At 41.9% G+C, this 25,613-nt stretch overlaps 3 protein-coding genes across 3 annotated transcripts; all 3 read right to left on the minus strand.

The window, feature by feature from the left end:
* Nucleotides 1-3,627: 3,627 nt before the first annotated feature.
* Nucleotides 3,628-5,796, minus strand: LOC310748703 (olfactory receptor 6C74-like; the record flags this gene model as incomplete). The annotated part of the gene is made up of 2 exons (XM_083584547.1): nucleotides 3,628-4,499; nucleotides 5,760-5,796. 2 exons carry the CDS (start codon nucleotides 5,794-5,796, stop codon nucleotides 3,628-3,630), a joined length of 909 nt encoding a protein of 302 aa, XP_083440673.1.
* Nucleotides 5,797-17,233: 11,437 nt separating this feature from the next.
* LOC310747295 (olfactory receptor 6E1-like) lies at nucleotides 17,234-18,178 on the minus strand (the record flags this gene model as incomplete). The annotated part of the gene is made up of 1 exon (XM_083581649.1): nucleotides 17,234-18,178. One exon carries the CDS (start codon nucleotides 18,176-18,178, stop codon nucleotides 17,234-17,236), a length of 945 nt encoding a protein of 314 aa, XP_083437775.1.
* A 5,425-nt stretch (nucleotides 18,179-23,603) lies between these two features.
* On the minus strand, nucleotides 23,604-24,536 carry LOC310747296 (olfactory receptor 6C74-like; the record flags this gene model as incomplete). The annotated part of the gene is made up of 1 exon (XM_083581650.1): nucleotides 23,604-24,536. One exon carries the CDS (start codon nucleotides 24,534-24,536, stop codon nucleotides 23,604-23,606), a length of 933 nt encoding a protein of 310 aa, XP_083437776.1.
* Between the last annotated feature and the right edge of the window lie 1,077 nt (nucleotides 24,537-25,613).

The following is a 25,613-nucleotide window of genomic DNA, read 5'->3' on the forward strand; positions in this document are numbered from 1 at the left end:
TATCATCTGCATATCTGAGGTTGTTGATATTTCTACCGGCGATCTGAATTCCGGCTTGGGATTCATCCAGCCCAACCTTTCGCATGATGAATTCTGCATATAAGTTAAATAAGCAGGGAGACAATATACAGCCTTGCCGTACTCCTTTCCCAATTTTGAACCAATCAGTTGTTCCATATCCCGTTCTAACTGTAGCTTCTTGTCCCACATAGAGATTTCTCAGGAAACAGATGAGGTGATCAGGCACTCCCATTTCTTTAAGAACTTGCCATAGTTTGCTGTGGTCAACACAGTCAAAGGCTTTTGCATAGTCAATGAAGCAGAAGTAGATGTATTTCTGGAACTCTCTAGCTTTCTCCATAATCCAGCGCATGTTTGCAATTTGGTCTCTGGTTCCTCTGCCCCTTCGAAATCCAGCTTGCACTTCTGGGAGTTCTCGGTCCACATACTGCTTAAGCCTGCCTTGTAGAATTTTAAGCATAACCTTGCTAGTGTGTGAAATGAGTGCAATTGTGCGGTAGTTAGAGCATTCTTTGAGACTGCCCTTCTTGGGGATTGGGATGTAGACTGATCTTCTCCAATCCTCTGGCCACTGCTGAGTTTTCCAAATTTGCTGGCATATTTTCCAAATTTGCTGGCCCTTCATTGATCAGTGCCTTCCCGTGGCGAAGGGGCTTGAATAACTCAGAGAAGCTATGAGCTATGCCATGCAGGGCCACCCAAGATGGACAGGTCATAGTGGAGAGTTTTGACCAAACGTGATCCACCTGGAGCAGGAACCGGCAAGCCACTCCAGTATCCCTGCCAAGAAAACTCCATGGACATAGATACCTATTAGGTCCATAAATTACCATATAGCATATATTCAACACACAAAAACAGCAACAATTTGTTGTTGACAAAGGACAGCTGGACATATAAAGGGACCCATTACCTTCAGTAGCTTAGGGCCTCATCAAACCTAATTCCAGCCCTAATAACCATCGCTGTTCAGTGGAGGATGAAAGAGACAACACTCAGACATTGGAGACAGCATCCTCCTTCTGCCCAATAGCCTACTAGAACCCGTGTATCCTTCTTTCCTTCCTTCTTTTTCCCTGTTACATTCCTGAGTTTGAAAAACATATTGAAACTTTCCTTACATCCAGGAAACATAGGAACTTTTAAAACATTCCCATTGTCAGGAGCTCGTCCTAGTCTCGAGTAGGACCCTGGCATGTTCCCTCCCTCCTGGTCGATCGTTCGGGAGCTTCAAAGGCTTTCTTCTGCCTGACCATCACAGCGACTGATGCCAACAGACATCGGCACGCTTAGGGATCCGCAGATTCTTCACAGCTTCCATAACAGAGCTCAGCAACTCAGCATTTTGGCTAATCTACTTTATTTTAAGTACATATAAACACACACGGAGCACTGCAACATGGCTCCCTCTCTCTCTAGCATCAGACAGCAAAGGGGGGGGGGGACAAAGGACAATAGTCCCACTTCACGGAATGCAGTAACACAAACATCCTGTCTCCGTCACTTCCACTCTGTGGAGTCAAAACATACACCGTCATGTGATAGACAAAAACCCCATGACTGCAATCATGGAGCAGGAATTCTAACACCCAGATGTTTTGAGAATTTTATTCCAAACATTCAATTTACAAATGGTTGTTTTAGTTTTTTGAAGTCTACTGCATAATAAGTCAATGTGTAATAGAAGGAAGAGCCACTTCATCAGCTTTCCTGAGAAATGCTCTCCATCTCCCTCAACTATCACTTGGCAGCAGACATTCCATAAGGCTACAACAGATGGAGGGGGGCAGGGTCACTCCATTGACTCAGCCAAGAAACATTCAACTTTTGGCCCCTCCTCTTTCCAAACTATTTCCATTCCAGCTGATAGTTATAAGGACTTTGTATCTAAGAACTAGTGGCTGATTGTCCTTTCCTCATTCTCCCTCTCAGTGTTTGTGTGTTGTAACTTTTAGACTGTAAGTCTGAGGGCAATGACTATCTTATTGGCTGAATCGTGGGTTTAAATTTTTTCAAAGAAATAAACAATAAATATGGCAAGTCATTTCTATTATTGGCTAATTTGATTAATTTTGCATGTTACAAAAGCCGTTCTAAAATACTTATGTGTTGCCTATATTGAAGATTGCAGGGCTAGGAAGTGGGGTGGAATAAGATCATAGTTGAGAAGTGTCATGAGGGGGAAAAAATCACTTCCGAAGGTCCATTTTCCAGGTGGGGAATTTACCAAAAATAAAAAGACATACACAATTTCAAAGGAAAAACCCCAGAAGATTAGAGAATCTTTAATACCAGTACCACAGGATCAATCTTACAGGAAAGAAAGGTAGATTCATGGTACGAACACACACAGGGTTTATACAATGGTACCTTGGGTTACAGATGCTTCAGATTACAGACGCTTCAGGTTACAGACTCCACTAACCCAGAAATAGTACCTTGGGTTAAGAACTTTGCTTCAGGATGAGAACAGAAATGGCGGCGGCATGGCGGCAGTGGGAGGCCCCATTAGCTAAAGTGGTACCTCATGTTAAGAACAGTTTCAGGTTAAGAATGGACCTTCAGAGCGAATTAAGTTCTTAACCAGAGGTACCACTGTATATATGTTTTCTGCTGTCAGGGAAGTTCCCTGGCTTTATTTACATATTAATATCTAAAACAATCAACTCCCACTACTTTACAAAGAAACACATCTAGGAACATTTGTAAGATTAATTACCAAAGGGATATGTGAGGAGCATTTGAATTTCCTAGCTGATTGATTCAGCCTCTTGCAGGGCCAGATTTAGGTTTGATGAGGCCCTAAGTTACTAAAGGTAATGGGGCCCTTTATATGTCCAGCTGTCCTTTGTCAACAACAAATTGTCGCTGTTTTTTGTGTTGAATAGTATATGGTAATTTATGGACCTAATATGTATCTAAAACCATTTGCACTTAACAAAATACGTATTTTAACAAAGTAATTGTTGAACTGAAATACAATTAAGAAGTATATTAATAGTGATTATTTATTTATTTATTTATTTGGCGGGCCCAAAGAGAGTGGGGCCCTAAGCTATAGCTCATTTAGTTTATACATAAATCCAGCACTGGCCTCATGTCAACTTAACCCTTCCTGCCAATAAGATTCAATATATATCCTGGCATCCTTAAACTGGGAGACATTAGGCGATCTTTTGACAGGTTTAACATAATCAATTTTAGTTGTACTGCTGTGCTGAAGTTTTACATGGGTTTCCCTTGCCATCCTGCAAGGCATTTAAATAAAATTCTAAGCTTCTTGTGCCTTTGTGTGTGTTTGACTTTTTTTTAATATAGCTGCTACCTTGTTTCCCTGGGGTGAGTTGCAAATGGAGAGTCTGGCTAGGGAAGCTCATTCTGATGCAACAGGGGAAAGTGGCTCTGAGAGAAGTCTTTCATGCTTTTCACCAAGTGGGAAGGAATGTCCATCTTTAAAAAGTCTTAATGCGAAGATATTTGTTTCATCGTTTCTGGTCCCAGGTGTTAAAATTAGTCTCTTGAGCCTTAACCTTTAAGCTGGTTGTTAAACGTATTTTCACATCAGAAGTTATGTTTGGCTGATGCTCTCCCCAATCATCTTGGCTTCTAATGAAACCCAACACACTGTCTAAATCCAGCTCTCAGGGCATCCTGGACCTGTCTGTTCCTCAGGCAGTAAATGAATGGATTCAGGAGAGGAGACACGACAGTGTTCAGAAGGGCCACCCCTTTACTGAAGTCTAATTCACTGGTGCCTTTTGGTTTTATGTACATGAAAATGCAACTACCGTAAGTGATGGAGATCACCATGATGTGAGAAGCACAAGTAGAGAAAGACTTTTTCCTCCCTATTGTAGATGGGACGTGTATGATGGTGGAAATAATATTGATATAGGATGCAATGTTTATAGTCAAGGTCCCAAGGAGAGAAAGAGCAGCGGTGAGGAGAACCATGAGTTCCAGAAGACTTGTATCTGTGCATGCCAGTTTAATCAGAGGCCCAATGTCACAGAAAAAATGGTCCATGGCATTTGGACCACAAAAGGGCATTTGAAATAATGTAATTGCTGGAGCCATGATAAGCAAAAATCCCCCAGCCCAAGAGCAGAGCACCATCAATGAGCAGGTTCGGCCATTCATTATGGTTGAGTAGTGAAGAGGGTTGCGGATAGCCACATATCTGTCAATGGACATCACCGCCAGCAGAGCAAACTCTGTGGTTCCCACAACCAGGTATAGATACATCTGCATGAAACAACCAGGTAGAGAGATAGTTCGTTGGCCATTGACCAGGTTGGCCAAAGTTTTGGGGAGGACGGTGCTGGTGAGCCCTATCTCCAAGACTGCAAAGTGTCGCAGAAAGAAGTACATTGGGGTGTTCAGACTGTGATTCACGAGTGTAACTGTAATAATCACTATATTCCATATTATTGTCAAAAGATACATGCCCAGCAGGAGGCTAAAAAGCAATATTTCAACTTGTCAGTTATCTGTTAAACCCCAAAGTATGAATCCACTGACCATGGTGCTGTTCCTCATTGTTAACATGTTCCTAGAAGTAAACAGAAGAGGTATCCAGAGTCAGTAATCAGTGTTTATAAACCACTGTAAATATGGGTTTCTATTCAACTTTATTCTTTTATTTGTTTTCTTTCACCATTAAGTTTTAGCAGTACCATTGCTAGGAGATGTGAAAGGTGATTTGCTGGAACTGACCTAGGGCAATCTCTGGATCAGGTGCCAACTCATGCCCATCCTTGCTTAACCTCTAGAACCTTGTAACCACAATTGTTCCTCTCTCTCTCTCTCTCTCTCTCTCTCTCTCTCTCTCTCTCTCTCTCTCTCTCTCTCTGTTCTGACGTCAGCTTCTCATATTCTTTGTCCAGAAAATCCAAATCAGTACATCTCTCTGATGTTATTGAGGTTGTCCATGATCTGTCCTGTCTTGTCTATTTTGGTAGCAAGAGACACATTGTGTAGGCGCAGTAATGCTACTTTTAAACAGTGCTGCAAATATTTTTATGCACCATGCCCTTCATGATCATATGTACCATGTGCTTTATATACTTCCAAATATAAAATGGGACTTTATGGAAAATTCAATAAAAAATATTTTCAGCCATTTTTTTTTTGTTAGGTTAGGACTGCAATTTTTTTAATAGCTGTGTTCTGTTTTCTGATCCTTTCTTTATTAGTACTTCCGTATGTGTGTCACTAGGTCTTGTGGACACAATGAGACCATCTAGAACATTGAACACAGCCAGTACACAATACAGTGCAATATTAAAAACATCAGTGTAGTACAGACTTTAAAAGAACAACAACCTGGAGGACAAATGGTTTAGGTGGCTAGCAACCTGCCTGAAATTCAGCAGGGTTAATCCCCTCTCCAGGGACCATCAGGTCTCCAGATTTCATGCACTGATGTGAACAAACGCAAAAGGTATTTCAGTCAGGGGCTTTCAAGACAAGGGTCTCTCTCAGTCCTGTGAGGTGGGCTGGGAGGGAGAGGGAGAGATTTGGGGAGTGGGCTTAAAAGGAACTCTGATGGGCAGGTGGAAGGGATAATGAAATGCCTGGGCTACATAGGTTGGGGAAAAGATCAGGAAACAGGGTTTGGCTGGAAATAAATTTAATAGGGATTAGGTCCAGATATTCTGAACCATGCCAGGTATAACTGAGGGGAGTTGGACAATAATTGTTTCTAAACGTCTAGCCTATTTCATTATTATTTTTACCTGAGGGTTCCCATTCAGATTTTGAGTGAACCAGCATGGTTTCATGTTTAAAAAGGCAGATTAATACCTAGGATAGGAGGCTTCAAATTTCTACTCAGCCTTGAAGCCTTGGGTGGCCTTAGGCCAATCACTGACTCTCAGCCTAACCTACCTCACAGGCAGTGCTATTTTGCTAGAAAAAGAGGTGTTGGAACTCGCCATGAATGCCTCCCTTGTCCTCTTAGTCTGGCAATAGCACCCACCTGAGAGGTGATAGAACCAAGTTCCTGCGAGTTCAGGCTGAAAAAAAAAGCCCTACTCACTGGGTTCTTGTGAGGATAAAATGAGAGCGGAGAAGCACCATGTGTGTCATCTTGAGCTACTTGCAGGAGAGATGGCCTATAATTATAATGATTACTTATTTAATTAAACATTTTGCCTCATGTTTTCAGCCTTGGTAATCTCCAGTGGCGTAGCGTCGGTTGTCAGCACCCGGGGCAAGGCAAGTAATTTGCGCCCCCTAACCCGTGGATTTGCGCCCCCTAACCCGTGGATTTGCGCCCCCTAACCCATGGATTTTTTTTTTTTATAATATATTTATTAAAGTTTTCAAATAAAGCATATATTAGATAAGCACTTATCATTGTCCATTTAACATCTCTCAATTGTTACATGGGACTCCCCCACACCTCCCGCATACACTTACATCATTATTAAATTAGTTTCAAACAAATTATCATTTAATTCATCTTAATTAATAATCTTAATTTGGTTTGACATATAATTCAACCTTAAATCTAATTTAATGGTAGACAATTGTCTGCACTGGCATCCAATTCAGCACTCAGCCAAATTACAATATTTTTGTAAATAAATCTTAAATTTCCTCCAGTCTTCTTCCATCCTTTCTTCTCCCTGGTCTCGAATTCTGCCGGTCATCTCGGCTAATTGCATATAGTCCATCAGTTGCATCTGCCATTCTTCCACAGTGGGTAGCTCCTGAGTTTTCCAATTCTTGGCAATTAATATTCTTGCTGCTGTTGTTGCGTACAAAAAGAATGTTCTGTCCTCTTTTAACACACTCTGGCCGACAATACCCAGGAGAAAGGCCTCTGATTTCTTAGTGAAGGTGTATTTAAACACCTTTTTTAATTCATTATATATCTTCTCCCAAAAGGCCTTCACTCTAGGGCAGGTCCACCAGAGGTGAAAAAATGTTCCTTCATTTTCCTTACATTTCCAACATTTGCTATCAGACGAATGGTATATTTTAGCCAGTTTAACAGGGGTCATGTACCATCTATACATCATTTTCATCACATTTTCCTTCAACGCATTACATGCAGTGAAGTTCAGCCCAGAGGTCCACAACCTTTCCCAATCTTCAAACATAATATTATACCCAATATCCTGCGCCCATTTTATCATTGTTGATTTTACCATTTCGTCATGTGTGTTCCATTTCAGCAGCAAGTTATACATTCTTGAAAGTACCTTAGTCTTAGGTTCTAACAGTTCAGTTTCTAACTTTGACTTTTCCACTTGGAATCCTAGCTTTTTATCATTTTTAAACACTTCTTTAATCTGAGCATAGTGTAACCAGTCTCGCACTTTGTCTCTCATCTTTTCTAAACTCTGCAATTTCCAGTTGTCACCATCCTTTTCTATTATCTCCCAATATTTTGGCCAGTTGGCCTCCATATTGGCTCTTTTCCGAGCCTTAGCCTCCAGGGGTGACAGCCACCTCGGAGTTTTATTCTCCAGTAAGTCTTTATATTTTGTCCAGACATTAAAGACTGATTTTCTGACAATATGGTTCTTGAAGGCCTTATTTATCTTAGCTTTATCATACCATAAATATGCATGCCATCCAAACGCATTATTAAAACCTTCCAAATCCAAGACATCCGTATCTTCAAGAAGTAACCAATCTTTTAACCAGCAGAAAGCTGCAGCTTCATAATACAACTTTAAATCTGGCAGGGCAAAGCCCCCTCTTTCTTTCGCATCTGTTAATATTTTAAATTTGATTCTGGGCTTTTTGCCCTGCCAGACAAATTTAGAAATATCTTTCTGCCACTTCCGGAAGCACTCTGTCTTGTCTACAATCTGCAGTGTCTGAAACAAAAATAACATTTTTGGCAATACATTCATCTTGATGGCAGCTATTCGGCCTAACAAAGAAAGTTTTAGTCTTGACCAACTATCCAAGTCTCTCTTAATCTCTGACCAACATTTTTCATAATTATCTTTAAATAAACTCAGATTTTTTGCTGTTATGTTTACCCCTAGGTATTTAACTTTTTTAACCACATTTAGTTCTGTCTCTTTCTGAAGCTGTTCCAACTCAATATCTGTCACGTTTTTCCCCAAAACTTTAGTTTTTTGCTTATTTAACTTAAATCCTGCCACTCGACCAAAGTTTTGAATCAGTTGTAGTACTCTTTTCAAACTAGACTCCGGCTCCTGTAATGTCAGAACTAGGTCATCTGCAAAAGCTTTAAGTTTATATTGTTTCGCTCCGACCTGAATCCCTTCCACCAACCGGTCCCCCCTAATCATATTCAGGAGCACTTCCAGAACCGAAATAAACAGTAATGGGGAAATCGGGCAGCCTTGTCGTGTACCTTTTTCAATTTTAAACTCTTCTGTAACCACATTGTTAACTATCAGTTTAGCCTTTTGTTCTGAATATATTGCCTCAATCCCGTTCTCAAACCCCCGTCCCACTCCCATTTCTTTTAAATTCCCCTTCATAAATTTCCAAGAAATGTTGTCAAAGGCTTTCTCCGCGTCTATAAAAATTAAAACTGCTTTAGTGTTTATGTTTGTTTGTAAAAGTTCCAATATGTCTATGATGTTCCTTGTGTTAGTAAACATATGTCTGCCCGGGAGAAAGCCTGCCTGGTCTTTATGGATTATCTCACTTAAAACTTTCTTAAATCTTCGTGCCAAAACATCTGCAAATATTTTGTAATCCACATTTAAAAGGGAGATGGGACGGTAATTCTTGAGTTGTGTCTTTTCAGTTTCTGACTTTGGAATCAATGTGATAAATGCTTCTTTCCACGATTCAGGCGCCTTCTTCCCCTCCATTATTTCATTACTGACCTCCAACAAAGGTTGTATCAAATAATCCTTCAATGTCTTGTAGTAGTTAGAGGTCAGTCCATCTGGCCCTGGTGATTTGCCCTGTTTCAGACTCAGGATGGCCTGTTCAATCTCTTGTCGTGTTATTTTGCCATTTAAAATTGTTCTATTTTCTTCTGACAGCTTTGCTAATCCATTTCTCTCCAAAAATTGTGTAATCTCTATTTCATCTTGTGGCCCTTGAGTATATAACTTTTTAAAATACCTCTGGAAGCACTTTCTAATCTCTCCCGGGTTCTGAATGTTCCTTCCTTCAACCTCTAAGTTTGTTACTGTATTTAATCTTTGTCTCCTTTTCAACTGCCAAGCTAGCAGTTTCCCACATTTATTTGCCGATTCAAAAGTTTTTTGTTTCATTGTTTTAATCTTCCATTCTATTTCCTGATTTATCAGCTTGGAATATTGCGCCTGATAAAGTTTAATTTCTCTCAGAATCGGTTGGGACTTCGGGTTAGATCTTAACTTCTTCTCCAACTCTTTGATACTTTCCAGAATTTTATCTTTCTTTTCATTTTGCAGTCTTTTCTTTAAGGAATTCTGTTGAATCAAGAACCCTCTCATCACAGCTTTACTTGCATCCCAGATAGTTCTTTTTTCCACCGTAGTGTTCAAATTAATCTCAAAATAGTCCTTTAAGGTTTTTTGGGCCTTCTTTACAATTCTTTGATCTCTAAACAGGCCATCATTCATCTTCCATCTAAAGGAGCCGATTGGGATCAATGTCATATCCATTCTCAAGGCGTTATGGTCGGAGCATGTTTTGGGGCAGATTTCCACCTTCCTCACCTTAGGTGCCAGACTTCTAGTTATCCATATTTGGTCGATTCGTGTCCAAGTCAGTTGAGCTTCAGAAAAGAATGTTCCTTCTCTTCCCAGGGGGTTTCTAACTCTCCAGATGTCAACCCAGTCCATATTGTCAGTCATTTCAAAAAAGGTCTTAGGTAGTCTTCCCTCTTTAGTAATGTTCTGGTTCTGTGACTTATCCATATTTGTTGATACGACCCCGTTCATGTCCCCCATCATAATGACGTTGTTGTAATCCAGATAATCCAGCATGATCTCGTGCAACTTCTTATAAAAATCCGATTTTCCTTCATTTGGAGCATAAATTCCTAATATCAAAATTTTTTCTCCTTGATACTGTACTTCTATTGCGAGGATTCTTCCACTTTCATCTTTAAAGAGAAATTTTGGTGAAAGGCTCTCTTTTGCATAGATCACTACACCTCTCTTTTTAACTGTATCCGATGATATAAATTCTTGACCAAGCCTTTTATTTATTAACACCTTTCTATGGAGCCTAATCACATGTGTTTCTTGTAAGCATATAATGTCCAATTGTTCCTTTTTTAGAATATGAAAAATTTTAGACCTTTTTTCGGGACTGTTACAGCCATTTATGTTCCAACTCAAAAGCTGCAGAGACATCCTGGATAGATCTGGTTATTCTTTCTGGGGTGGTACCTTGTTCTCCGGTCCTTGAGGATCCGAGGGGGCGGGCTCCCCTGGAAGTTCTGGCGCTGGCAATCCAAGTCCTTTGTGGAGGTCTTCTCCGTGTGCTCCCAAAAACTTGTCTCTATCTTCCACTGTTTTGATTTTGATCTTTCTCCCTCTGTAGGTAAAGGATAATCCTTGTGGAAACTCCCACCTGAAGATAATTGCGTTGCTTCTCAACAGTCTTGCCAATTCCGTGTAGTTAGATCTAAGGTCCAGCAACTGCTTAGGAATGTCCTTGTAGATTTCAATTCTCTTGCCCAAAATGTCTAGTGACTTTTCGTAGTGCAGGCCCAAAATCTTGTCCCTTTCCTCCTTTGATCTCAGTGTTATCAAACAATCTCTGGGCTTCTCTGTCCTTCTGACTCTGCCAAGCCTGAAAGCAGATACAATTTTAAAGTCTTTTTCCTCTAACTTCCAAAACTTGGCAAATTCCTTAGTTAGAAATTCAATAAAATTATCTTCTTCCACCTCTGGTATTGACCGTATCCTCAAGTTGGTCTCCCTGTTTCGCAGTTCTGTCATCAAAAAGTAAATCTGATGTTCTCCAACTTGTTTGCTGAGTGGTCTTACTTCTTTCTCAAGTTCTTCCAATCTTTGACTAGTATCTTCAGCCAGTTTACGATTTTCACCTACAGCCTCCTTTAATTCTCCAATAGACTGGGCATTCTGTGCAACTTGTCCAGTCAGCTTATTCAAGCTTTCTGTGTTCTGTTCAATTTTAGCTGTATGCAAATCAGCCTTCTTGTCCAGAGCCTCCAGTTTCTCCAAAATTTTCTCCAAGACAGAGCTACTTGTCCCTGAAGCCATATCTCCCAGGTGCAGCTCCTCTGTCTCACCCTCCCCTGCCTGTATTAGGGAGGCCGCCTCTATGTCTGGAGGCAAAGTGGAAGGCAAGGCCGGCACAGAAGATCTACGCTGTGAGGCTGCAGATATAGTTAGAGTTGTTTGTTTAGTCCTTCCTCTTCTCCTTGCGCCACTCATTCCAAAGTTATCTGTAATCCAAGGTCAATCCAAGTTGTTCCCATGAGAAAGCAGAGTCCCAGATGCAATAGTCAAACAGAGGCCGGGAAAGGGAAAGTAAAACAAAGTCACTGCTGTAAGTCCAAAATCCTCTAGAGGGAGCTTAATACGTCTTCAGGGAAAAGATCAAATCCAAGTTAAACTTATAAATTTAAATCCATGTCTATCGCCTCCACAATGTATTATTTTTAGCAGAGTAAAACTTAAAGCAAAACAGTGTTTCTTACAGTGCCTTGACTGCAACAGTTTCAAAGTATCCAGTTCCAACTCAGAATGTTTCAAAATCTGAATTCAATGTATCCAAAGTTGCAAACTGGTGCTCATCCAGGCAGCTCCAGCACCAGAGATTCTTATTTATTTTATAATCCACTGGTGCCACAGAAGAAGGATATCAGTGCACCCCGAATATAACCAGCAAAAGTCAATAGCTCAAAGTCTTTCACTCAGAAAACTGCTTTAACAGGGTGCCAGCATTTAGTTAACGCATAACTTTTTGTCTCCACTCCTCCTGCTCTTTGCTTAAAGTTCAGTATAGCGGGAGATGGGCTTCCTGCTTATCCTCACTCCGTTTTCAGCCAGATTTCAACTTTTTTTAAAAAAGTTTTAAAAGTTTCATAAAGTTCTCAAAAAGTTTCAGAAAGTTGACAAAAGTTTCAGAAAGTTTTCAATGTCCAAATTTACTCACGGGTTGTAGTTTCCAAAGTTCAGAAAAGTTGCAGGAAGAAAGGACAGCGCTGACCGGCAACAGCAATGCGGCTTCACTTCGCTGTTTGCGCAACGACCCACAGCGCCGCTACCCCCTCCGCGATCCGGAGCCCCTTACGGGGTCCCTTCAACGTTTTGGGGGCTGCTTCTGGCGCCCGCCGGGTCCCGAGACCACAGGCTTCTGCCACCTGTGGTTTTCCTGAATGGGTCTCCGCTTCGCCGTAGCGGACGACCCGTTTACAGCGGAGCTCCCTTCTCCTTACTCGGAGAAGGCAGCCATTACCGGTCGCGCCGCCTCCGGAAGTCCCCCTAACCCATGGATTTGCCCTAACCCCAGATGTGTGTGTGTGTGGAGACTAGCCTACTATGCAAAGGTATAAATTATTTTAATTGTTCTACAAACTTTTGTCTATGGTCTCACCAGCTATAGGTATGTGACCTCAGAAAGTTGCTCAAAATGTATTGTGGCCCTCATACTTAAATAAGGCTGATGGCTCCTCTGGTCCAGCATCCTGTTCTCACAGTGACCACTTGGATACCTCTGGAAAACCCGCAAACTGGATCCAAGCACAAGAGCATTCTCCCCCTCATGTGGTTCTCAGCCACTGGCATTCAGAAGTCTTACTGCCTCCAGTCATGTACCTTTAAGCCAGGACTGAGAAAGTATCTTGAGTTTAAAGAAACATATACAATTTCAGACTTCATCCTTTTGGACTAGTGCTTTCCACATTGAAGAAAAGTATATATGAATCTGAGCACAGTGGTGGATTAGAGGACACACAATTTCACAATATATTTTCACCACACCAAACACATCAAGAGGTGTATTTCACATGCATTGTGTATTTTTGTCACTACATTGTATCCAATCAAGTTGTCCCAATGGTGGAAGTACTTCTGCCTGCACAACAGGATTTCCTCTCTCTGCACCTGTCCAATTCTGATCTAGAGGGATTGGGGAGCCCACAGAACAGATTTAGGAAAGCAGGAGGGTGCACAGAGCAAGTAGACAAACCCTGGTGCAGAGACAGAAATGCTTAGGCTAATGGGATGGCTTTATTGGATCCAGCTCCAAACTGTGATATTGTATCTCCTCCCTTTCCTGTCTTGTGGAGGCTAACAACTAAAAATGCGTCAGTCCAGCAAAATTAAAACCACCATACAAAGGAAAATACAATGTAGCATACAATTTCTCCGCCAGCGATTTCTATATACTCCATTCTTTCTAAAATATTTTTTCCCACTTCCTTACATCACAAACCAACAAGCTCTGCAAATTTTATGCCATGTATTTATCCATCTCTTTGCTAACATAAAGAATCCTACGGCATGCAACATTACGCATTCGGGTCCTTGCGCAGCCTGCACGAGAGCTATTCACTCTCTGAAGCTTAAAGAGGCAACCACTCGTCATAGGCAATGGTGCAGCTTATTGTTCCTAAGCCAGCATTTAGCATGAGCGATAATAGCTCTCACTTTATTAGGATACACCAGAGACATGAGCTTTGATTCCCACTACAACAAACTAACCTGGAAGAATACTTGTGTATGGGGCTCGGCTATGGAACTGCTGCAGTTTCTTGTCCCCAAGCCAAGTTATTCATGCTACACCAAGAACCTTGCTTTGCTTCCCAGAAGAGCAGAAAGAAAGAAAAATCTGGTGCAAGAGGCTCATATCATACTACCACAAACTAGTTTGTGAAGTTCACAGTCTGTATATGTGGCTTCTAAGTGGCTGGTTACTATTTTGGGATCAAGAGTTGTAATCACTTTGCTCCTCTCTGCCTTCTTTCTTCTTTGAATTTTGATGTTGAATATTGGCTGGGATATTCTATGCATATTTCGCTGAAGATTCACTGAATTTTTATTTTGATTACATTTCTTTCTCATGTTTCTTTCAAGGAGCTCGAAACTGTGTACATAGTTCTAACCCAGAGCTTTTCATGTTGGTGACACACTTTTTAAGACATGCATCATTTTGTGACACAGTAATTCAGTTTTGAGGGACGCAGGTGGCGCTGTGGGTTAAACCAAGGTCGGCGGTTCGAATCCCCACGACGGGGTGAGCTCCCGTTGCTCGGTCCCTGCTCCTGCCAACCTAATAGTTCGAAAGCACATCAAAGTGCAAGTAGATAAGTAGGTACTGCTCTGGCGGGAAGGTAAACGGCATTTCCATGCACTGCTCTGGTTGGCCAGAAGCGGCTTAGTCATGCTGGCCACATGACCCGGAAGCTGTACTTCCCTCAGCCAATAAAGTGAGATGAACACCGCAACCCCAGAGTCATCTGCAACTGGACCTAATGGTCAGGGGTTCCTTTACCTTTTAATTCAGTTTTACTAGCAAACTGAAGGTTAACTAACACCTTTCCAGTCCTGGGAGGAGTGCAGGGAGCCCTTGCAGTATATACTGTAGCCGACAGACTAACATGTTGTGACACATAGTTTGGAAAGCACTGTCCTAACCTTTCCCTCACAACAACTCTTCGGGGAACTGACTATTCCAAGGAATCATGGCGCAGAGGTGATTTGAACCCTGGGCACTCTAACCACTATATCACACCTTAAACCATAGCTGTAATTTACAGTCAAAGAATTATTCTGCATATCTGATGCCTGACTGCGTTTGACAGCTGCCATGGAACAATAATTTACACTATACAATAATTACAATAATTTACAGCCAGTAAAGAGCTGACAAGAGACCTTCATTCCTCAATGATTGCTCCCCAGAAGTTGTATCTTTAAAATAGTTTGATGAAATTTGGTTGCATTTGTTCAGATTACTGTTCTGGAAATGGTTTATCCATTAATTATGAAAAATCTAAAATTTTAGGATTCGAAAGAAGCTTCTCCCGAGTTAAATGGGTACTGGATGGCCATAACCTTGAACTTCAGTTATCTAGAGCTCACATTCCATCATTCAAAACACCATTGGCAAACCTCCCTTCAAAAGGTGGAGATCACAAAGCTAGCCATACTCAGATTCTTTTTCACAAAGGGCGGCAAGTATGTTCCAGCAGCCTTAAGGGTTTTCAACACAAAATCCATTTCCCAACTCCCGTACGCTGCAAATGTCTGCCTGAGCTAGATGGCTTTCTGGCAAAATTTCTACGATCTCCGCTGCAGTTACCCAACTGTGTCCCCAACTCCATACTTCTGTTAGAAGCTGGTGAATGCCCAATTTCAACTAAAGCATGGTGGGCTGCCCTAAAACATTGGCTCAGGATTTCAGTGTTTGAACTAGGGAAGGGTTTGTATCAACATCTGGCCAATGAGGAGTTTGTCAGCAAATGGCAGAAAACCATGGCTAGAAAAGCCACCTCTATTGGTCTGTCACCCCCCCAACTTTATTACCTGGGTTATGAAGGCACCCTAAAGACGTTAAAGCAAAGATTATGGGATAATACACACAGTGACTTGCGATCTCTTTTTATTATTAATAATATTTTTATTAAGTACGAATTAGAAAACATACATATTCACAACAAAAGAAAATACAAAAGAAAAAGAAAATACATCTAACCAAGGAAAAAGAATTAGAGAATATTTTGTCTCTTTTCATATTTTACAGTTATTTATACCTCTATAAAATGCTATTCACAATAAAGCAGTGAAATGAAAGATAAAATATCAGAAAAAGAAAAATAGAACAAAGAAAGAATAAAGAAGTAAAAGAAAAAGATCATAAGTGAACATTTTTAAAAGTAGATAAGTATTCACAATACATAGCCATTTCCCATCTATATTTATATTCAATTGTATAATTTCATCTTGTCTGTATCTACCTTAAATAAATTGTTGGTTTTTTTTTAAAAAAAGACTTCCACCACTTACCTCATGCGTTTTTAATAATCCGTTTGTCAGAACCTCTCTTCTTCATATTTTCCCTTTGGATTTCCTTAATGTCTCACTTTGTATTTTTTATATTACGCACAAGATTATTCTAAACACAACCAGATTTTTGTAGCTGAGCCCTGGTTTTGTAAATAATCATTTAAGAACTCCCATTGCTTCATAACCATAGTTTTGGATTTTCTCCTTATTATATCCGTCAGTTTTGCCAATTCCAGGTACTCGCAAAGTTTCCCCAACCATTCTCAATCACACGCAGTCTGTAGTCCACTGGCAGTAGGAGTACAATATGGGAATATCTTTAAGTTAACACCTTACATTAAAAACCTGACAGTAACAAATTACCGAAGGTTATTCACCAAAGCCAGACTAAACGTTTTTCCTTCTGCAGTGTTGGATGGCAGGTTGAGAGGAGTTCCCTACCAGGACAGACTTTGCTCATGTGCCCAAGACATCAATTCTATAAAACATATTTTGCTGCGCTGTGTGAAATATGAGCAAGCCAGGGCTGAACAGATGTACCTTGCTGGTACATTTCTCAGGAAAATCAGAGGCTCACTATGTCATGTTCCTATTGGAAAACCAGACAAGTGCTAGAGCATTAGCAGTGGCAAAGTTTTTATCGGTGGTTGCAAGAACCAATGATCCCTATCTTTAAGTCTGAACAAAATGCTTGTTTTACCTGGAGGTAGGCTGTCTGAATTGTGCATTGCTTTGTAACGATTTGTTGGGTCTCTGGACCGTAATAAAGATTGATGATGATGATGATGATGATGATGATGATGATGAGCTTTCTTCCTCCCAGACCACATACACACATTCCTCCCTAACATGGCCTTGAACATTGCTGTCTGACATCTGGCCCAAGTAATCAATAACTCAGATCACTGGTGCTGTGTGCAGAGGATGAAAATTAAACCTTATAATAGTGTCTGTGCGTGTGTGTGTGTAAATATATAATATACATTTCCCCACTCTCACACTCTCACAACCAGAATCAACTTCCGCAGTCACTTATGGACACACCGTTAAGACCATCTTCATGGAAGACAATCTTACTCAGCTACCAGTGATCACCAAAGAATGTATAACTGGTAGTCCGCTGATTTCAGAACTTTATGATCTCTGATGCCAAAATTGATTTGGCATTTATTTGACATTTTTCACACACTGTATTCACCCATAGATGGTGTCCCATCCTTGCAGTGTTACTGGGAGGCAAACCAAAGGCCTGATATTCATGTTCAAGCTGATGTAGGTCCTATTCCAAATCACCTTGGGGACTTGCGAAGTCCAACACACTGTCTAAATCCAGCTCTCAAGGCATCCTGGACCTGCCTGTTCCTCAGGCAGTAAATGAATGGATTCAGGAGGGGAGACACAACAGTGTTCAGGAGAGCCACCCCTTTGCTGAAGTCTAACGTACCAGTGCCTTTTGGTTTTATGTACATGAAAATGCAGCTGCCATAAGTGATGGAGATCACAATGATGTGAGAAGCACAAGTAGAGAATGCCTTCTGCCTCCCTGTGGTTGAAGGGATGAGCATGATGGTTGAGACAATGCGTATATAGGACACAATTGTTATGGCCAAGGTCCCAAGGACAGAGAGCAAAGCAATGAGGAAACTGAGGAGTTCAAATAGAGTCGTGTTTGCGCATGAAAGTTTCATCAGTGGCCCACTATCACAGAAAAAATGGTTGATGGTGTTTGGACCACAAAAGGGCATCTGAAAAAGGACAACTATTGGAACCATAATGAGTGACAACCCCCCTAGCCAGGAGCAGAGTACCAGCAGTGAGCACAAGTGATCATTCATGATGGTTGGGTAGTGAAGAGGGTTGCAGATGGCCACATACCTGTCAATGGACATAACTGTCAGCAGAAGGAACTCTGTGGTACCCAGGACAAAATACAGAGAGCACTGTGTGAAGCAAGCAGGCAAAGAGATGGTCTTCTGTCCAATGGCCATGTTGATCAATGTCTTAGGAATGACAGAGGTGGTGAATCCAATCTCCAGGACTGCAAAGTGTCGAAGGAAGAAATACATTGGGGTGTTGAGCTGGGGACTCACCCGAGTGATTATAATAATCACAGTGTTCCCTGTTATTGTCAAAAGATACATGGGAAACAGAAGGGTGAAAAGCAAGATTTCAACTTGCCGGTTGTCCGTAAAGCCCCAAAGTATGAATTCTCTCACCGTGGTGCTGTTCCTCATTTTGGGCACATTCCTACAACTAAAGTGAATAGAAATCATTCATTAGTATCAATGTTTTATAAACTATACTAAGCAAGTGTTGTTTTTCCTTTTCTGGCAATCAAGTCCACAGTGCTGTGAATAATAAGGCGTGTTGTATACTTCACATTCAGGTCCCAAGTAGAAAATGGTACATTAAAAAGGAATTTTATTTAATATTCCATAAACAGGAACATAAACATATTTGTGACGGAAAAAGGCAAAAAATTCTTTTAATATAATTCTCCCATTTTTGAAACAGGATGTAATTTTATAGCACATCATTTGGAATGCAATTTTAAAGCACAGTTAAAATAATGGAATAAAATAAAACAAAGCATACAATATCTCAGACAGTGATGTCTGTAGCCTCAGTGGTCTCTAGAAAGTCCCCCCCCCCTTCTTTACCACATAAAACTCTGCAATCTAGGACATGCATTTCTTTGCAAAAGGGAAACACCCTATGAGAAGCAATGGTACCCACTCTGTTCTTTAAGGGAGACAGAACATGAGCTATTTGATTCTTGGTTGCAACCTCTCCTAAGCAAGAATGCAGCTTCTTTTTCCTGAGGCAGCATTTAGCATGAGAGATATTAGTTTGTTTTCCCACAACAGGGACATGAGCTTTGCTTCCCAGAGGAGCAGAAAAAAACTGCAGAACATTTGATGTAAGAGGCTACTGTCATACTACTGCAAGCTTCGATGGAAGAGTCATGGTGCATAGGGCTTCTACGTGGCTGGTTACTATCCTGGGGTCATGACTTGAAACTATTGTGCTCCCCCCCCCTTCTTATATATCTGCCCCCACCTTTCTTCCAAGGAACTAAAGGTGGTGCATGTGGTTTTGTCTTCCTCACTTTTCACACAACAAGCCTGTCAGGTGAGGTAGGATGAAAGGCAGTGACTGGCCCATGAGCACCTGGTGAGTTTCATGGTCCCTCAACCCTGACTTCTGTCACTGAATAGCTCTTGACAATCAACACAGAATATTCAGTACTTGACATCATTAACTTGAAGGATTTCCTTGAAGGAAATCCTGCGTTACTGAAAGGCAAGGTTTATTCAGATGGCTGCAAGGTTGACATATGTTTTTGATGTTTGAGCTGATGTTTGAGCTCAAGCACCTTGAGTTGCTACAAAACCCAACACTCTACCCAAAGCCAGATTACAAGGCACCCTGTCTATTCCTCAGGCAGTAAACAAATGGGTTCAGAAGGGGAGGCAAAACCATGTCAAGAAGAGAAACCCTCTTGGTAAATGCTAATTCACCTGTGCCTTTGGGTTTTATATAACTGGGAATGCAACTGCTTTGAGTGTTTGAGATCACGATGATGTGAGAAGCACAAGTGGAAAAAGTCTTCTGCCTCCTTGTGGTTGATGTGTATGATAGTGGAAATAATAATAATGTAAAGGTAAAGGGGACGTGGGTGGTGCCTAGGACTTGCTGATCAGACTCACAGAGCCTAGGACTTGCTGATCAGAAGGTCGGTGGTTCGAATCCCCATGATGGGGTGAGTGCCCGTTGCTCGGTTCCTGCTCCTGCCAACCTAGCAGTTCGAAAACACATCAAAGTGCAAGTAGATGAATAGGTACTGCTCTGGCGGGAAGGTAAACGGCATTTCCGTGTGCTGCTCTGGTTCACCAGAAGCGGCTGAGTCATGCTGGCCACATGACCCAGAAGCTGTACACTGGCTCCCTCGGCCAATAAAGCGAGATGAATGCCGCAATCCCAGAGTCGGCCACGACTGGACCTAATGGTCAGGGGTCCCGTTACCCTTAACGTTTAAAGGTAAAGGACAGTTAAGTCCAGTAGCAGATGACTTTGGGGTTGTGGAGCTCATCTCGCTTTACAGGCCGAGGGAGCCGGCGTTTGTCCGCAGACAGTTTTCCAGGTCATGTGGCCAGCATGACTAAGCCGCTTCTGACACAACGGAACACTGAAACCAGAACAGTGCACGGAAACGGCGTTTACCTTCCCGCTGGAGCGATACCTATTTATCTACTTGCACTTTTTGGCAAGCTTTCGAACTGCTAGGTTGGCAGGAGCTGGGACCGAACAATGGGAGCTCACCCCATTGCAGGGATTCGAACCACCGACCTTCTGATTGGCAAGCCCAAGAGGCTCAGTGGTTTAGACCACAGTGCCACCTGCATCCCATTCTTGCACGTCAATACAACTCCTATGAAAAGGTCTTTGGCTGATCTGCTGCTGCTGCCCCCACCCCATTCCCCCCCCCAACAAGGCCACAAACCCTCTCTCAGCAGCCCTGCCACTCCCATTGTTGTTTGTGTCTTAGATAGTGTCACGGACTGGTTGGACACAGGGAAGAAGGCTCCAAGCCAGGGGATTGGTGGTGGGAAGATGATGAGTAGTCAGAGGGAGAAGAGGCAGCAGACTGGGAGGAGGTGTCAGAAGCAAGACATGAACTTGCTTACCACAGAAGAACATTAAGGACAGGCAAGAATTCCTACTTCTTTGGTCTATGTGAAAAGAACTTCTGGTGGCCTTCAGACCTTGCTAGACATGAACTCACTTGCCGCAGAAGAACATTAAGGACAGGCAAGAAGTCCTACCTCTGTGGTCTATGTGGGGAATCTGTGACAGAAGCAGAAACAAGGGAAGAGGGAAGCCAAGAGGCAGAGATGAGTCAGGCTGGTGAAGAGGCACAGGTGTCTCCCCCTCCTGCTGCAACAAGTTCCCCTCCCAACTGGTCTCCCAGATCCAGGAAAGGCATGAAGAGGGCAGAGGAGAAGTTAGCTTCATGCCAGCATAGTCTCAAGTTGCTTGGGTAAAACAATGGAGAAGAGGAGACTTAGGTGAGGAGATGGGGACCTCCAGCAACTGCTTCATGGGGCAAGACCTGCCAGAGATGAGTTGCTGTGCCCAGTAGGCCTGACACTCCTGTGCAGATCTTGTTTTTGCTTATAAAGAGTTAACTCCAACTTGCTCAGTGTGATTTACTCCTGGTATGGTCCTGTCAGATAGTGGCATTTTCCTAACCTCCTTTCCACCACATTTTGACAGCAGCTTTGCATTTTATTTCCAGTTTTGTTCACTGTTCTTTTCCTATTGTCATTAGAACTTCCATGTGTGGCTGTGGGTTTGGGGGTCTGTATGTGGGTCTGTGTGAGTGCTGTGTACGCAGCCCAGTATATTATATGTTCAGTGTACAAACACTACAAATGCAGTGTGACATTACAAGTGCAGTTCTAAGTGTGTGTGTGTGTGTGTGTGTGTGTGTGTGTGTGTGTGTGTGTTTAGAACAACAAACTTGAAGATACCTGTCTATAATTTCATAGAATCATAAAATATGTACAATTCGAAGGACCCTAAGGTGCATCTAGCCCTACCCCTTGGAATGCAGGAATGCCGTTCAGCCTCTGCTTAGAAACCTCCAATAAAGGAGAGTCCACCACCTTCAAAGGGAGTCCATTCCGCTATCAAACAGCTCTTACTGTCAGAACGTTCTTCCTGCTGTTTAGTCAGAATCTCCTTTCTTGTAACTTGAAGCCAATGGCTTGAGTCCTAGCCTCCAGAGCTGGAGGAGGGGGCACACAATATTGCTCTGTCTTCCATGTGACAGCCCTTAAGATATTGGAAGATGACTATCATATCTCCTCTCACTCTCCTCTTTTCTAGGCTAAATATACCCAGCTCCTTCAACTGTTCCTCGTAAGGCTTGGTTTCCAGACCCAGGATCAGTTGCCCTCCTATGCACATGTTGCAGCTTGTCAAAATCCTTCTTAAATTGTGGCACCCAGAACTGGACACAGGACTCCAGGCATGGTCTGATCAAAGCAAGACAGAGTGTTACTATTACTTCTCTTGATCAGGACACTACACTTCTGTTGCTGTAGCCTAGGATAGCATTACCTTTTTTTTTGCTGCTGCATCACATTGTTGACTCATATTAAACTTGTGGTCTACTAAGATCCTTAGATCCTTTTCACACGTACTAATGGCAAGTCAGATGTCCTCTTATATAGCACCAGACTAAAACTCAGAAACACAACATAGAAAATCATCCTCACCCACCAAATATACATTCATACATTTGACAGGATGGACAAAATAACAGACATCCCAACCCTGGAGGTCCCTGCTAACGTCTCCCAAATGCCCCTGTCCTGCTCAGTTAGAATGGAAATGAGTGAAATTTAATTGTGGTTACAGATCAGAGTTACATACTCTGAGCCAAGGGCACCTGTAGTCTATGGAAGTATGTCAACCACTGCTTTGAAATATCCAGCCCACTATTCAATTTGTGGGTTCTCATCTTGATCAATGGTTCATGAAGATTCATATTTTTGGAGGACAGCCATGGGTTCATACTAAAATGGTTTCACTTAATCCTGGAAGATGAGGGTTCAAATTTCCACTCAACCATGAAACCCATTATGTGATATTGAGCCATTCATTGGCTCTCAGCCTAACCCTACCTCACAGGGTTGTTGTGATGGCAAAATGGGAGAGAGGAAAACCATGTGTGCCACCTTGGGCTCCCTGGAGGAAAAGTGAGATGTAAATATACAATGATTACTTACTTAATTAAACCCAACCATTAGAATCTCAGATCTAAGCACATCTCATCATCAGTAGAGCATAAGACTCTGAAACTCAGAGTTCTGGATTCAAGCCCCACATTCGTCAAAAGATTCTTGCATTGCAGGGGGTTGGACTAGATGACCCTCGTGGTCCCTTGAAGCTCTACAATTCTATGATTTCTAAGGCGTTTGCCACTAAAGGGCAAGTTTATTCCTCAGCTCTGATCATCCTGCTTGATTTGCCTTTGCTAAGGGCTGGAGTTGTACAAGTCGGGGGCACTCAGATTTGAGGGTCAGATGTAGCCCTCCATGCCTCTCTAGCTTGTCCCCAGGGCTCTCCCCAGTCACAGATCTTTTCCTTGGGCCACATCCTTCACTGTCCCTGCTTCACACATTTCATGAGTGTATCTGCCTACCTGGGAGGTATACTTGAACTCTGATAATGCCTCTTGCTTGCCTGGATATGGATGTTTAAAGGTGTTTAGATGTGGGAGTAAGTGTAGAAACTAGTCTCCTGCACAAAGGTAACATTTTCATTGATTGTTCCACCTACCCACCATTCAGCTCCACCAACCACTGGTAAGGTACCCAGAATGTAATGTGGACTCCATGCTTAAACGAATCTCCCAACCTCAGTCTAGGTTACTGAATAGCACCTGACATTTAACACTTGGTATCCTGTTTATGTATAGCTGAAACTCCTCTGTGATGTGAACATTCTATACTCTCTGATGTGAACATTCTATGCTCTTTGACAACAAATTTGATCTAATTTGTTTGACGTTTGATGTTTTCCAAACACAGTGTTGTCACAGTTAATATCTGATTTTAAGGTTTCAGCTGATGGCAATCATCTTGGCTTCTAATGAAACCCAACACACTGTCTAAATCCAGCTTTCAGCGCATCCTGGACCTGTCTATTTCTCAGGCAGTAAATGAATTGATTCAGAAGAGGGGACACAATCGTGTTAAGAACAGCCACCCCTTTGCTGAAGTCCAAAGTACCAACACCTTTTGGTTTTATGTAAATGAAAATGCAACTACCATAAGTGATGGAGACCACGGTGATGTGAGAAGCGCAGGTGGAGAAAGCTTTCTGCCTCCCAGTGGTCGAAGGGATGTGCAGGATCGTGAGGACAATGTTGACGTAGGAAACAATGTTTACGGTCAAGGTCCCAAGGAGACAGAGTGCAGCGATGAGAAGAAATCTGAGTTCCAGGAGGCTCGTGTTTGCACACGCAAGCTTCATCAGTGGTCCACTGTCACAGAAAAAATGATTGATGGTGTTTGGGCCACAATAGGGCATCTGAAACAGCACAGCTGTTGGGACCATAGTAAACAGCAACCCCCCAAACCAGGAGCAGACCACCAGCAGTTTGCAGACCCGAGCATTCATCATGGTGGAGTAGTGAAGGGGTTTGCATATGGCCATGTACCTGTCAATGGACATGACTGCCAAAAGAAGGAACTCTGTGGCTCCAAACGCAAAGTACAAAAAGGTCTGTGTGAAGCAACCAGGTAGAGAGATGGTTTTCTGGCCAGCGGCCATGCTGGCCAATGTTTTAGGAATGATAGAGGTGGTGAATCCAATTTCCATGAAGGCAAAGTGTCGGAGGAAGAAATACATCGGGGTGTTGAGCTGGCGATTCAGCCAAGTGATTATAACAATCGCAGCATTCCCCGTCATTGTCAAAAGGTACGTGCTAAATATGAAGGTAAAAAGCAAGATTTCAACTCTTCGGTTGTCTGTAAAGCCCGAAAGTACGAATTCTCTCACCATGCTGTGGTTCCACATTTTGCGCACATTCCTGCAACTAAAGTGAATAGAAATCAACCACTAGGAACAAAATTTTCAAATCCACTTTAAATATATTTTGCTATTCCATTTTGATTCCCCCCCCCCAAAAAAAAAATCAGGTCAAAACTGTTGTGAATAATAATATGCCTCACATACAATCAGTTCCAGGTGGCGACTTCAAGAGAGAAGAATTGCGGTTCAGCTGTCTGTCTGTTAGCTCACCCCTGACAGAAGATAATTTTGTGGTGATTGATAATAGAGAGATGGGCTGACCTTTAATCACTCAGAAAGAGAAGGGATTTGTGAGCAACCTCAAATGCTTTAATTGAGGCTTTTTATGCTGTCTGTGCCTGGTGGCTCGGACAGAAGTTAGAATGAGCTGGCAAGCTGAGGAGTCAAAAAATACCTTCTCTAGGTAGAAAGACCCACACCCTCCCTTCTTTAAACACTTCTGGGACAAGGAAAAATATAACTTGGAGAGACCCCTCTACCTGCTAGTGAAAATTTACAGTCTGAAAATTTGTATGTACCACATTCTGTCATTAAGAAGTACACAATGGAAAAGTGGACATTGAACTGTCTAAGGTAGAGCAAAATGCCTGATTTATGGTTGACAATAAGAATTATAAACAAATGAGGGAATCCTCTGCGTGAAAAATCTCTAACCATTTTCCTGTTGCTTGCCACTAAAGAGATGAAAGAACTGAAAGTAAACCAACCATTACTCCAGCAATGGAAAATAATTTCTTGTCTAAAAGATATTTATTAGGGTTTAACAAATACAGACAAGAGAAAAACAAGCAATAAAAAGTTACAAACTTCAAAAGTAGATAAAAAAAAGAAAAGAAGAAAAAAAACAACAACAGTACATCAAAACATTAAAAAAGAAAAAAGAAAAACATTTAAAAGGCAAAAACCTTTAAGAAGAAAAAAGAAAAAAAAAACCCCAGTATTTTCATGTCCTTATCTTTCATTTGCTTATTTCCTTGACTTCCTCACACCTCCCTTTTTGTATTCTAGTTCAATTAGTTGTTTCAGCAAGTCCTTTCCCTCTTTCTCAAATTTAGTTCCATA

The sequence above is a fragment of the Podarcis filfolensis genome, assembly GCF_964270895.1.
Source record: "Podarcis filfolensis genome assembly, chromosome: 13".
In the NCBI taxonomy this organism is placed as follows: Eukaryota; Metazoa; Chordata; class Lepidosauria; order Squamata; family Lacertidae; genus Podarcis; species Podarcis filfolensis.